Source organism: Mytilus californianus, unplaced genomic scaffold (assembly GCF_021869535.1).
Source record: "Mytilus californianus isolate M0D057914Y unplaced genomic scaffold, xbMytCali1.0.p SCAF_8, whole genome shotgun sequence".
Classification (NCBI taxonomy): Eukaryota; Metazoa; Mollusca; class Bivalvia; order Mytilida; family Mytilidae; genus Mytilus; species Mytilus californianus.
The window spans coordinates 48,289,625-48,303,397 of NW_026262734.1; the positions used below are offsets into that span (position 1 = coordinate 48,289,625).

The 13,773-nt window shown below is 32.2% G+C and overlaps 1 protein-coding gene across 1 annotated transcript in view; it reads right to left on the reverse strand.

Moving 5' to 3' along the window:
- Positions 1–2,179: 2,179 nt before the first annotated feature.
- Positions 2,180–13,773, reverse strand: part of LOC127712060 (probable serine/threonine-protein kinase pats1) — a 42,731-nt gene continuing 31,137 nt past the window's right edge. The window contains exon 8 of the mRNA XM_052218252.1: positions 2,180–3,388. Within this exon, the coding sequence (XP_052074212.1) occupies positions 2,180–3,388 (1,209 nt within the window). The remainder of the gene's footprint in view (positions 3,389–13,773) is intronic.

The window sequence follows — 13,773 nt, forward strand, 5'->3', positions numbered from 1 at the left end:
CACGATTTTTTGCTTAAAACTGCTTCACGAAATAGAAACTTATCATTGACTTTCGATGTGTTAGGTTACCACGTCACGTTTGTGCATTATGTATGTTGTACATGTTTAGCTGACTTGATTTCGAACTTCGGTAATGTAAAGCAACATTGGTTTAATTTATCCTTAATTGACAAAAATAGACGAAATAAATAAGTCTATTATAATTTATAAGCTGAAAAATATAATATATTGTATAGTAAAAAAAAAAAAAAAACCCAAATCAAAAATACGCTGAAAAACTCGACTGAGTATTAAAAACAAAATCGCAAACAAAACAACAAGAACCCCACTAAGAACCGATGGTGATCTCAGTTTCCAAACTTCCAATGGCGCTACTGACGTTTTCGAAGTATAGACTCCAATTTTATTTACATGGTTATTATGTTAAGAACAGTAAGATCGTACATAAATATTTCCAATAAGAAGTAATATACTCCATATACAGGCGCTGCAGAATGTGATTCACTTTCACATTTGCAAAGTTCACATCCTCTATGTTTAGTAAAGTTTTGATCTTCACTGTCCGATCATTTTCTATGTAAGTCTTGATATGAAGCAGACTATATACACCAGTGTCACAAAATAGACTAATCAATCTATTCCTTTAAGTTTAAATCCCGCGATAATAAACGATACAATTCAAGAAAGGGGACTAACCGATTGACCATAATAATTAAAAACACAATTGTCAATCAACCGATTATACACATTGCTATACCTTTCGATAATTTTACCTAAAAAAAATCTTCGCCGAGCGGAACAAGGCGAAAATGTTAGTTTGCGCCCCCTGACATTAAATCCTGAATCCGCTCCTGATACATTGTGTAACAGATTAAAATTTTCTAAATTTTATTAAGAGAAAGTATTTAAAAAAAATTGATTTAAAATCAGCAAATGTGGTATGACTTCCAACGATACAACTTGTCATCAGAGACCAAGTAACGTAGATGTAGGCAACCATATTACGGTATTTTTGATATTTTACTTTTTCTAGTATCAAGTGATTTGTAACAATATTATGAATTGAACAAATTGACTGCTTGATTGATTGGTGTTTTAATGCCACTTTTAAGCGCCTATTTTGGGCTATTTCGTGGCAGCCAGTTTTTATATGTGGAAAAAGCCAGAGTGCCCGGAGAAAATCACCGACCTTCGATAGGAAAACATACCATCCTAGTCAATTGAGATTGGAGTTGAGTGCACTCGCACGAGCGGGGTTCGAACTCATAACCTTAGTGTTGACTGGCTAGTGATTACAGTAGTATAACTACTTAGACCACTTGGTGAATTCAACATAAGTTTGATTTCTTAATGTTCTATGCTAGGCTCATGATCAAATTTGTATGAACATTTTTTAAGTACCAGCGGAAAGAATACTTACCTAAAAACAAAGTACAATGCATTTTCAACTTTTGCAAATTATATAAAATGCATACCATTAAAGCATATGTAAAAACAGTTTTTTTTTCTAAAAAAATATATATGCAAATTATAATATATACATTTATTTAGGAACAGCTCATTATATAAAATGAGTCATATACATAGTATTGGCAATGATATTTCGTGACATGACATGAATCGAGAATTAGCAAGGCTTCTATCACATACATGTACTTCTTTGCCGACAGTAACAGCTTATGAATTTCTAGTATTTGTTTTTTATTTATATCCGAATGAAACCATGCTGTTATCATATAAATCATCATACATTTCGAAATTCCTTTTCGATGAAATACCTTATTTTATCCAGTAACTTCTTTATCATCCCAAGGCACAAGCCACAGGTTCATATTGGTCGGAGGATGATAAGGTGAAGAACATGGGAAGGAATGTGTGAAAATATAATTATCACAAGCAATGCATTCAGAAATGTCTCATAATCCTATGTTGTCATTATGCTTATCGTATTCGAAACGAGCAGCTTATTCTTACACCATTTGTATAAGGAATGATGGTGAGTGGCATAATTGAAAACAAATCATAAAAAAACAAATGTGCAGAGATCAAAACTATGAATAGGGAATTATCCATTTTTAACATAAATTGTTTGTGCAATATGCGAAACTTTAAGTTTTGGTATAACATGTATAAACTGTTGAAACAGCTGGAAAAAAATTCTTGTCAGTAAATGTTGTACTTACATTAATTCCGTACTGAATTCCCAAGGCTCTACTAAATGGTTCGATACGTGTAAGGTTTTATGTTCTAAGCATTGGTAATGAAAACTAATTAAATCATTTAAATTCTGTCGCTTAGTTTTAAAGTCACCATCTTTACACTTGAACGTTTTAATAAATTTTATTTTTAGTTTGTAGCGATGACGTAGTCTATACACGAATTCAACTAAGTCTGTTCGTAATTTTCCATATGTTTGACAAGAATTTCGTGAGTTCCATACCTGAAGAGCTATGACATTCGGTCCTTCACAAACCACTAATTTTTCCCAACCGGACAAATCTAAATCAAAGACACCTATCTGGCGATATAAAGCTTTCATTTCGTTACGAGTTCCCTTTTCTAGAAACATACTCACAGAGTACTGCTTAATATACCACGCAAGAATGTGATTGAAAAAATCTGGAGGAAGAAACTGAAACTGTAAGCAAAACCAACTTGTCTTATAAAAGGATTGTCTGCTGTCAAAAAATTGTTTTCGAAATTCTTCAAAAGGGCAGGATTTCATCATACATGGCATGTACAATGCAGTTGAATTTTTCAAATTCACAATGATATCGAATCGCTTCATAACTTCCAGTAAATGTGTTTTGTTCTCTAAAAGTTTTAATTTCGGTTCTTTCGTGAACAGATCATAGATAAGTGATTCCGTCAATTCTCCAGTTTCGGTCAGGGTTCGGACGTGATCTGAAACGTTGGATAAATTTTCAGTTTTATCAAACATCGGACATCTGAATGCATCAGCCAACCATTTAGGGTCTAAAATAACAACATCTTTCAAATTTTCCTCTTCAAAATATATAACTATTCCATTTTCATGACAGTGTTGTAGGCATAATTTGAATTCTTCATCATTGGTTATTCCAATATCTTCATGCTTTGCAATTTGGAACAATTGGGTGGTTGTAGAAATTGGCACACCGCTCTCCATCAGTCTCCCTAAGACTTTTTGAAATAAAAACCAGTTTAATGGACATACTCTCCCCAAAGCTTTCATATTAATAATTTGACGTGATAAATCGTTTCTTATTTTTTCAAAAACATCATCTAAATCCTCAGTATTTGAAACACAATAAACTCTTCTCAAGTGTTTTTCCTGGAACCGATCTTCCAGAACATTTTCCAAATATTCTTGAAGTTTGAATTCTCGTTTTTGTCGTTCTAAAGGTTCCTGCAACATATCTGATTATTATACTAATATTAAAAAATATTAAAAAAAACTTGCTTATAGGCTTGCAACCACGTAATGCTGTAATTGTAGCGGTTTTTTTTTAATATTGCCATATAAGCGGGATGTTTGACTAGCCACAAAAGCAGGTTCAACCCACCATTTTTTTCTTTAAACATGTTGTACCTTGTCAGGAATTTGACGATTGTTATCAAATAGTCCGTTTCTATGTATGTTGGTGTTTGTTTTTGTTGCAGTTCAGTGTTTCTGTTGATCCGTTGTTTTTCTCTTATAGTTGATGTGTTCTCTTGGTTTTGGTTTGTGACCCGGATTTGTTTTTGCTGAATCGATTTATGACTATTGAACAGCGGTATACTACTTTTGCCTTTATTTGCAAAGCATTCTACCATTACCATAAAGATGGAAAGTCATCAATCTGGGTACATTATGAAATTTATGTTTTGTCTAAAGGAAGTTTTTCTATGTCCCTTGTTACCAATAATAAGTATAAATTTCTTTTTATCTGCCTACATTCTTCTCATAATGTTCACAATTATTTACTTAAGACATAAAACATGGCCTATGTCTCATGTTAATTTACGTATTTTTGTTCGATAATGAATACGTGTCGGTTAGTGTATGGAAAGGTATATACTATGAAATTTAGAGCGAGGGGCTTGCCCCGAGCTCTTAATTTCATAGTATATACCTTTCCATACACTATCCAATTTAGCACATATTTACAACTTGGGTAATCCTGTAATTAGTCTATTGGTATGTTTTGGCTGACTAAGTGTAGCTCATTTACGTAGTTTTGTAAATCTACTCACTAGTATCATTGTAAAATATTGAATCCAGAATGAAAAGATGGTAGCTGCTGGTGTAAGTATGTTTATTGACATAAAGCGGTGTTTTTTTATAGATGTACTTCTTCACATGGTAAGATGACAAAATAAATTGACTAATAGCAGGCAATAATTAAATTGCAGTGGAAGCTTTACATTCTTGAAAACATTTTTTTCAATTTTACATAAAAACTAAAACTATAATAAATTTTACACATATAGTTTGCAGTGGCAGATCCAAAAAGGGGGAGGGAGAGTTCAGGAGGGGGATGGAAAATGCCCTTTTTGTGATGATCAATGCTTTTGAATGAGGACATACAGTTGGACCCCCCCCCCCCCCTTTATTTCGGGTTGGAACCCCTTTTAAAAATGACTGGATCTGCCCTGGTATGTACCCATAGGTAGTCTAGTGGATAGTTTTCATGCATGAAATATTTGTCACTGGACATTAAGCAACCAATAATCAATCAATTCATGACGAAATAGATCAAATTGCTTTAATCTCCCTTCACAAGGTTTCATGGTTCACTCTTTTTTGTGTACAAAGTAATTGCATGGAAGATAAATGATTACAATTTTCAGATGGCATTGTAATCTAATCAAGGTATAAAAAATCATATTTGTTACTCTTTATTTAAACGAAAGAAACTTTTAATCACCAAAAACATTTTTAGATCCTAAGATTAAATAGTAGGATGTTAAAAAATCAATTTGAAAACTAGTTACAAACTATTTAGTTTAATTTGGAACACAGCATTTATTTCAAAATAGCCAGTAGCAATTTTTTTTTTAATATCTTGATTACGATACAATGAAATCTTACCCTTGTGGTCATTCATGCGTAGTTACTTAGTACATGGAAAAAGTATGTACTATGAAAATTAGAAGGCAAATATAAGCAATTTGATTGGACGAGAAGTTGTAAGTATGTGCTAAATTATTATACGATTCAACATCGTACCTGAATGATGGTTGATTTAATTTCTTTGTAATTTTTAAATCATTTTATATCAGAGGGTGCAGTGAACTGAAGAAAATATCTTTTGGATAGATCAAAGGTTGCACCTTGTTGTTGTAATGTTTAGTTGTGTGTTTGTACAAGTTTTTCTATTGAAAGCAATCGTTTTTAAACAATAAAATAGAAACAATGTATTCCGCGATGCACGGACGAGATCCAGCAAAACAACACTATCATAACTCAAAAAATTGCATTGTTTCATAGAAGTAATCAATTAAGTTTTTCCACATTTCTTACTATTTTGTTGCTCGACTAAAAGGAATATCTACAAAGTGATTAAAATAGATGAATAAAAAAAACACTGCAATCAAATCACATCCGAATCCGAATTTTCAATCTATATCAATCTTTGTTCAAAACATTCGTTTATTTGCATTCATTTAAAATATACTTTTCATGTCGGGGCCTATCTTTGCTTTAGTCGTGATGGGCTTTTATGGAAGGCCAAAAACTGTGTTTTGATATGCCCATTTTCATTATATGATTTGCATTTACCTTTATATGATGTGCACCTGTCATTATATGATGTGCAAACACCTTTATATGATGTTCAAATATCCTTATATGATGTGCAAATATCCTTATATGATGTGCAATTGTCATTATATGATGTGCATTTACCTTTATATAATGTGCAATTGTCATTATATGATGTGCAAATATACCTATATGATGTGCAAATGTATTTATATGATGTGCAAATGTACCTATATGATGTGCAAAAATTCTTATATGATGTGCAAATATATTTATATGATGTGCAAATGTACTTATATGATGTGCAAAGATCCTTATATGATGTGCAAATAGACTTATATGATGTGCAAATATACTTATATGATGTGCAATTATCCTTATATGATGTGCATTTTTCCTTATATTATGTGCAACCATCTTTATAAGATGTGGTTGTGTCATTATATTATGTGCTTGTTATCTTATATTATGTGGTTCGGTTTACTTCATTATATGTTGTCGAAACGTCATTATATGATGTGATTTCATCGTCGTTATTGTCAATGAACATGATTACGATTAGAATGATTACTGTCTACGTTATAACTGATTCCGATCTGCTTCTGCGGAGTAACTATACACCCGGCTCAACTCTGTAGTTTCGCTAGCGAAAGTGCAATTTATAGGAAAAATTAGACAATATAATTTAACAAAAATCAACGTTTAAAACATTTAGGAGGAAGATTAAGATTAATTAATACAGGAGCTAGTTGAAGAAATTCCCCGCTGCGGTGAAAGTATGATAAAACAAATTTTGGGGCTCTTTATAGCTTGCTATTCGGTTTTGGCAAAGACTCCGTGTTAAAGGGCGTACTTTGACCTATGATTGTTTACTTTTTACAAATTGTGACTTGGATGGAGAGTTTTCTCATTGGCACTCATACCACAGTGACATTTTCTTATTTCTGTTCAATGCAAAAGACAATAATGAACTCACAGTCAGTTTTAAAAATATTTCGTAACAATAGCTATAAAATTATCTACTCATGCAATGGTAAGATGTATAATGTAATATTGAATATGTACAGTGATATTAAATCTAGTATATCATATGATAATTGTATTTCGGAATACTTTGCTTGCTTGCGACAATGGTGTACGACAAGGAGAAAACTTATCACCTTTCCTGTTTTCTTTACTTTTGAATGACTAAGAAAATTTCTTAGTCAGTAAAAATAGTAAAGGACTTAAAACTATAACAACAGATCTGGAAATAGAATTAGAAATATATCTTAAGAATTTTTACATCGGATGACCGTGAGGGCATTCCGGTGTATTGCTGTCGCCTAGATTTCCATTACGTAACTTTCGTGTCGGGATTGTAACCGATCTATAAACATGATAAATACGCTGGCATTATCGAGTGCAAAATAACGTTCCTTATCGCTTGTTATAAATTCATTTTATCAATGGATACTCATAAAAAACATTTTTAGAACATAAATTAATAATATGAAAATGTTTTGTTGTTAGAAATATCTATATAAGTAAAATAAATCTTTAATATCTATGCACACGTACAGAAAAAGTGTGTTAACGCATGCGAAATAATATCTTAAGAACGTTTGCAATCTCCCATGCAGAGTTATCGATCCTTGCTCTCTCTCAAGGATCGATAACTGTGCATTGGAGATAGAACGATTTGCGGGAAAATATCAATGCCTTCTCATCCAATCTATTAGAAAAATCGAATTATTACAGAAGAGTGCCCACCATGCACTTACACTGCACTATTATTAATATAGTAGAATAGAATGATATATAAAAGGATGAAAATTATATATACATGTAACTGTAATATACAAATATTAATATAATATATAACAACAAACCAGAGTATACTGATTTGTATCACTACAATATAATAGTTATTACGATGAGGTTAAACTCCCTGTCATTTATTTAACATCCACGCACGAACTTGTCTCAGAAAAAAAAATATATTTGTACATTAACCTCACTATCAGGTATAGAGATGTAATTCTTTTTCTGCGACAAGTGCTTGTGACCATCCACAAGAACTTGCGGTCATCCTATGTCCAGCACTTCAGTTCTTTGATTTTTATTAAATTGTACGCAGATGACACGGTATTGTCGGCCGAAAGAGCACAGGACCTGCATACTCAACACAATGCCTTCCATGATTATTGTAAGGCTTGGAAATTGAAAGTAAACGTTAAAAAAGCCAAAGCCTTAGTGTTTGATTTTGGACGTATGCCAAAAAAATCTCCGATTATCTTGAAATGAATCTAACATTGAGATAGTAAAGCAGTATAACTATTTGGGAAATGTTTTTACTAAAGAAGGGAATTTTAATATGACAAAAAAACATTTATCCGATAAGGCCTTAAAAGCCATGTACGAAGTCCTGAGAATAGGAAGGATGTATCAGCTTTCTGTAAAATGTCAGCTTGATCTTTTTGACAAAATGATCAAGCCCATTCTGTTGTATGGGTGCTAAGAATGGGGTTTTAGTAATAATGATATATTAGAAAAGATACATTTAAAATTCTGTAAATTACTTTTAAATCTGAAATCTTCAACACCAAATTATATGGTTTACGGGGTACTAGATCGCCATCCGGTCGACATAGATATAAAACTTCAAGCAGTATTATTTCGAGAAAATTTGATATCCGGAAAACAAGCAAAGTTTTCATTTATATTATATTAACTTTCTCGCGATATGAACGCTCATCATAACATGCAGACTACATGGATTCTGTTTGTCAAAAAAATATTTCAAAATTGTAGTTTCTCATATATATGGGAAAACACAAAATTTCGTTAATAAAGATTGGTTAAAAACTGTTATAAAGCAAAGATTGTTAGACCAGTTTCTTCTTTGGAATTCGCTAATCCAAAATTTGTCAAAAGCTATTAACTACAATTTTTTTTTTTAAACCGGGAATTTGAGGAATATTTTAATATTTTGAACTTTAAATATGGCGTTGTTCTCTGTCGATTTCGAACGACTAATAAAAAATTGCCGATTGAAACAGAAAGGTGGCAAAACGTATTTAGAGAAAACCCGTTTTGGCCATCGAAGTAACAATCGACAAATTGGAGACGAATATCACTATATATTTGAATGAACTTTTTTTCGATCAAAAACGTAAGGAGTATTTTACCTCCTATTTTGTACAACGACATAATACAGTTAAATTCTCTGAAGTTATGTCGAGTACTCGAAAACCAGTCCTGAAGAAGCTTTGTTCATTTATAAAAAATATAAACGAGTTTGTTTGTCCTCCTGGCTAGTGACTTTTGCCATCTCTCTCCCTTGTTTTGTATCTGTTTATTGTAAATAGTTATTTTTGTTATCTCTGTACTGATGTCATGCATTGGCTTTGTGAGAATAAAGATATAGATATAGAAACCATAATTACACCGGTATGAATTATTGATTAATTTGTTGATTGATTGTTTTTAACACCACTTTTAACACTTTCATGCTATTTCGTGGCGATGAGTTTATATTGATGGGGGAAGCCGAAGTGCCCGGAGAGAACCACCGACCTTCGGTAGAAAAACTAACAATTCTCGTCAATTAAGATTGGAGTCGAGCTTACCTGCCACGTGCGGGATTCGATCTCACAACCTGTTGACAGGCTAGTGATATAGTAATTCGACTACTTAAACCACTCGGCCACCGAGACCCCCCTCCCCCCCTTACTCCAAAATGAATTAAAGGATAAACGGATGAACTTCAACTCGGTGCATTACATTTGCGTGCAGCTTTTTATTATCTTTTCGTGCATATATTTCACAGCTTCAACTAGATGATTGTGGATGGATGTTTGACGTCAAGCGGCTAATTGATATACATATTCGTACGACAACATGTTAATGTGATATGAATATTAACCCTGCTTTGTACTAGACCAACACCCTGAGCTGGATTTTTAACATGCTAGTTCAGAAGGTAACAGTCCGAAGGAAGACATGTCACATAACTCGGACACATTATTCTAATTCCCAGCCGACCAGCCTTTGATCTAACTCCTTAATTTCGCGTGCTAACATGTAGCCGGGAAGCAGCCAATATCAATTTCAAAAATTTTATTTGTAAATGTTTGATTTTATATTTCTTGAAAGAGATTTTATATGCTCGTATATGCGAAATAGTTTGTTTCAATTTAAAATGAGGCGAAAATAAAACAACAATGAAATTAAAAAAAAATAACCATGTTATTTTTTTTTTTTAAAGTCTAAAAATTTATTTGTCCTAAGCACAAGAAAATGCACGTATTTTTGAAGGTGTGGATCAATCAGACAGAACCAGAGAATCCCAATGGTCTTTAAAACAGCAAATAGAATGGAGCATTTTCAGATCGGCGTAAGCAAAGCTTGAACACACAATATCTGTAATTTAATCAGATTGGTGTCTAAATGAACATAAAAAAGCATTTATTTATCATTCACTGAGACCTTTTTGTTTCTTACAGATAGAAAGTTGTGTTTTAAATTTTTCTAAGTGAAGATTTACGGCAGAGGCTTTTAATATTTTGCGTTTATCCTAGAAACTACAATAGATTGAAAAAAATAGTGCAATGTGACAGTGTCTGAATATACTCTATAGTAAAGATATTTGCTCTTAAGAGTTTTGTTGTTTTATTGCCTACTATCATGATAACTTATCTATAGAGAAACCTTTTCTTGCAAAGTGGTATAGACAAGAACAGATTTAAAAATAAATAAATTATAATTATGGTCATTTTCTTTCATTGGGGTTGGGGACGTGGGAAGAAACATTGGAATTTCTCTTATTTTTAAATCTACACCTTGAAGAAGAAAAAAAAAAAAATCAAGACCCCCCTTTCAAAAGACATAAACATTTCAACCCCCTCCCCCCCAAAAAAAAAAAAGCCACCACCGAACAATTACACACAAACACACACACACACACATTTTTAATATTTTTGTTCGTAATAACAAAAACAACGCATTAAGTTTCTATTGCAATTTAAGTTTAAAATATTGCGTCAGTAATGGATGTAAAACTTCAAGTGTGGAAGTTGTTTGCGACATCAGGGAACTTAATTTGGATATGCCTTTATGGTCTCATTGATATCTACCACACCTCTATTCGATATTAGCTTCAGATGAAAAATACTCTGCTAGAATAAATTGTGGAAACTAAGAATTTAGGTTTTCACAAATGAGGCGAGCGGAACGAGCGGTTAAAATTGATGTTTACGGATGACGAAGACATCACCATAACATTATACGGCGGCAATTCTATTACCATAAATATTGAATACCACCTTTCCATTCCAAAAATATTAAAATTAAAGGCCCCCTTTATTTCTTCCTATCCCCTTTTTTTGGGGGGGGGGGGGGGTTACAAATGACCGGTTCCTTATATGAGCCATTACCCTATCAATGTCCAATTTTTGCCCATTTTTGGTGTCTATCTTGAGAAAAGTAATATATAAAGAAAAACTTGAACAGCTAAAATGATCAGCAAGGCAAAATTTAGGAAAATGAACATATTTGAAATTCGTGCATTAACTTCTAATAGAAAAAAAGCTAACGCTAAGTGTAAAGATATTGACAAATATAATGCCTACCCTTGTTAAAATGAGCATAGAGCATGGCATAAAATAAATATTTCTTAAATTTAATAACTTTAACCGTATATTCATATTTTGACAATTTTCCAACAATATCAGATGTGATTTGTTGCATCTTAAAACGAGGTACCAACATGCCAAGGTTTATCTCTTTTTAAATCTCAACTATTTTCCAAACGATAGCTACAGATTTTACCCGGGTTTATATTAATTCCACAGAAGCGGAACGGAATCATTTATGACGTAGACAGTCATCATTCTAATCGTAATCATGATCATTGACCATAACGACTATGAAAGCACATCATATAATGACGTTTCGACATCATATAATGAAGTAAACCAAACCACATCATATAAGATTACAAGCACATAATATAATGACACAACCACATCATATAAAGATGTTTGTACATAAAATAATGGAAAATGCACATCATATAAGTATATTTGTACATCATATAAGTATATTTGCACATCATAAAAGGATATTTGCACATCATATATTAAGTATATTTGCACATCAAATAAGTATATTTGCACATCAAATAAGTGTATATGCACATCATATAAGTATGTTTGCACATCATATAAGAATGTTTGCACATCATATAAGGATACTTGTACATAATATAAGGATAATTGCACATCATTCTGCATACTGACGTTGTTTATCATCTTAACAACGTGTAATATTGTTCTTTCATTTGTCTTTGTTCTATTATTAATATTACTTTTACTGTTTGGTTTGTTTTCTGTGATATCCATTTGACGTGGCTAGGTACTTATACATCCCGTCAATGTGTTTGTATTATCTTTAATTTTTACTGGTGTGTTTTGTATATGCGACTTTTTGTGTTTCTGTGGTTCTTATAACGTGACTCTGTACTTTAAAAGATCCCGTCATTATGTTATTGTTCTATTATATGTCATTATGTTATTGTTCTATTATAAATTTGAAAATACTTTGAACGACAAACGACAAATTTATTTTACTCGCGTAGTGGTATTTACCATATGTGGATTCTTAAGGGTTCTGAAGAACTTCTGGACAATTATAAATCTCGGTCTATTTCTGAAATTAATTCTAACATAACTTTTGATTTTTTAACCCTGTATACCAACATTCCCCATGTGAAATTATAAAATTGTTTTGAATAGACATTGAATGACAAACTTTTTTCTGATGTGACGTTTACATTTTCTGACGTCAGACACGCGAAGCAATGAATGTGGGTCTTAATTTGATAGATGCTTTTGTGCTTTTTTTGTAAATAATTGTTTGTTTTGATATTGTAACACAGTGATGACTGCTGTACCCATATTTTGACTATTTTATTTATAATGTCTGTTTTGTTCACGCATCGTTGTAAATATAACGAAATTTGATAAGACTGTCGTACAAGTGAGAGGTTTAGCGCTATAAAACCAGGTTCAATCCACCATTTTCTACATTTGAAAATGCCTGTACCAAGTCAGGAATATGACAGTTGTTGTCCATTTGTTTGATGTGTTTTGTCATTTGATTTTGCCATGTGATTAGGGACTTTCCGATTGAATTTTCCTCGGAGTTCAGTATTTTTGTGATTTTATTTTTTTCATATAAAGGTGTTGTCACATCATTTAATGACAATTGCACATTATATAAAGGTAAATGCACATCATATAATGACAATTGCACATCATATAAAGGTAAATGCACAACATATAATGACAATTGCACATCATATAAAGGTAAATGCACATCATATAATGAAAATGGTCATAACAAGACGGTGTTGGCGTTCCATAGGCTTTGCTCTATGTTGGGGTCATATGGTGACCTACATGTATAGTTGCAATCATTTACATCATTTGGTCTCTGATAGATAGTTGTCTACTTTGGCAATGATATCACATCTCATAATTTAATATCATTTTTTAGAATAGAGAAATGTGTTACACAGTAGCTTAAAATTATAATTAAAAAAAAGCTAGAAATGTGTGTACTTGACCATTAAAAAAGAGCAAAGAATGAAGCGTGTTCAATTTTATTATTTTTTATCTTTTTATTTTATTTAGAAAGTTCACTGCCAATTTAATGTAATGCTGAAAAGCAACAATACGTTAAAAAAACGCTACAATGTGTGAAATAATTACTCTAATTCACATTTAAACTGACATTATGGTAAATTATATGTCGGGCAATTTTTGTTTTAGACTTCCTTCATTTTGTTTTGCATAATATTCACTAAACACTCTCTTTCTAAATTAGACGGAATATAGTGATGGGTGGTTCTGTCCACCTATTCTTTCGTCCTTTTGTCCATGCATAGTACTCAAAACCAGATGGCTCGGGAAAAGTGTTTATTTTAACATTAAAACGATGCGCAGCACGACAACATTCTATCGAGAATTGGAACCAACCTTGGAATTAGATTTTCCTCAAAACTG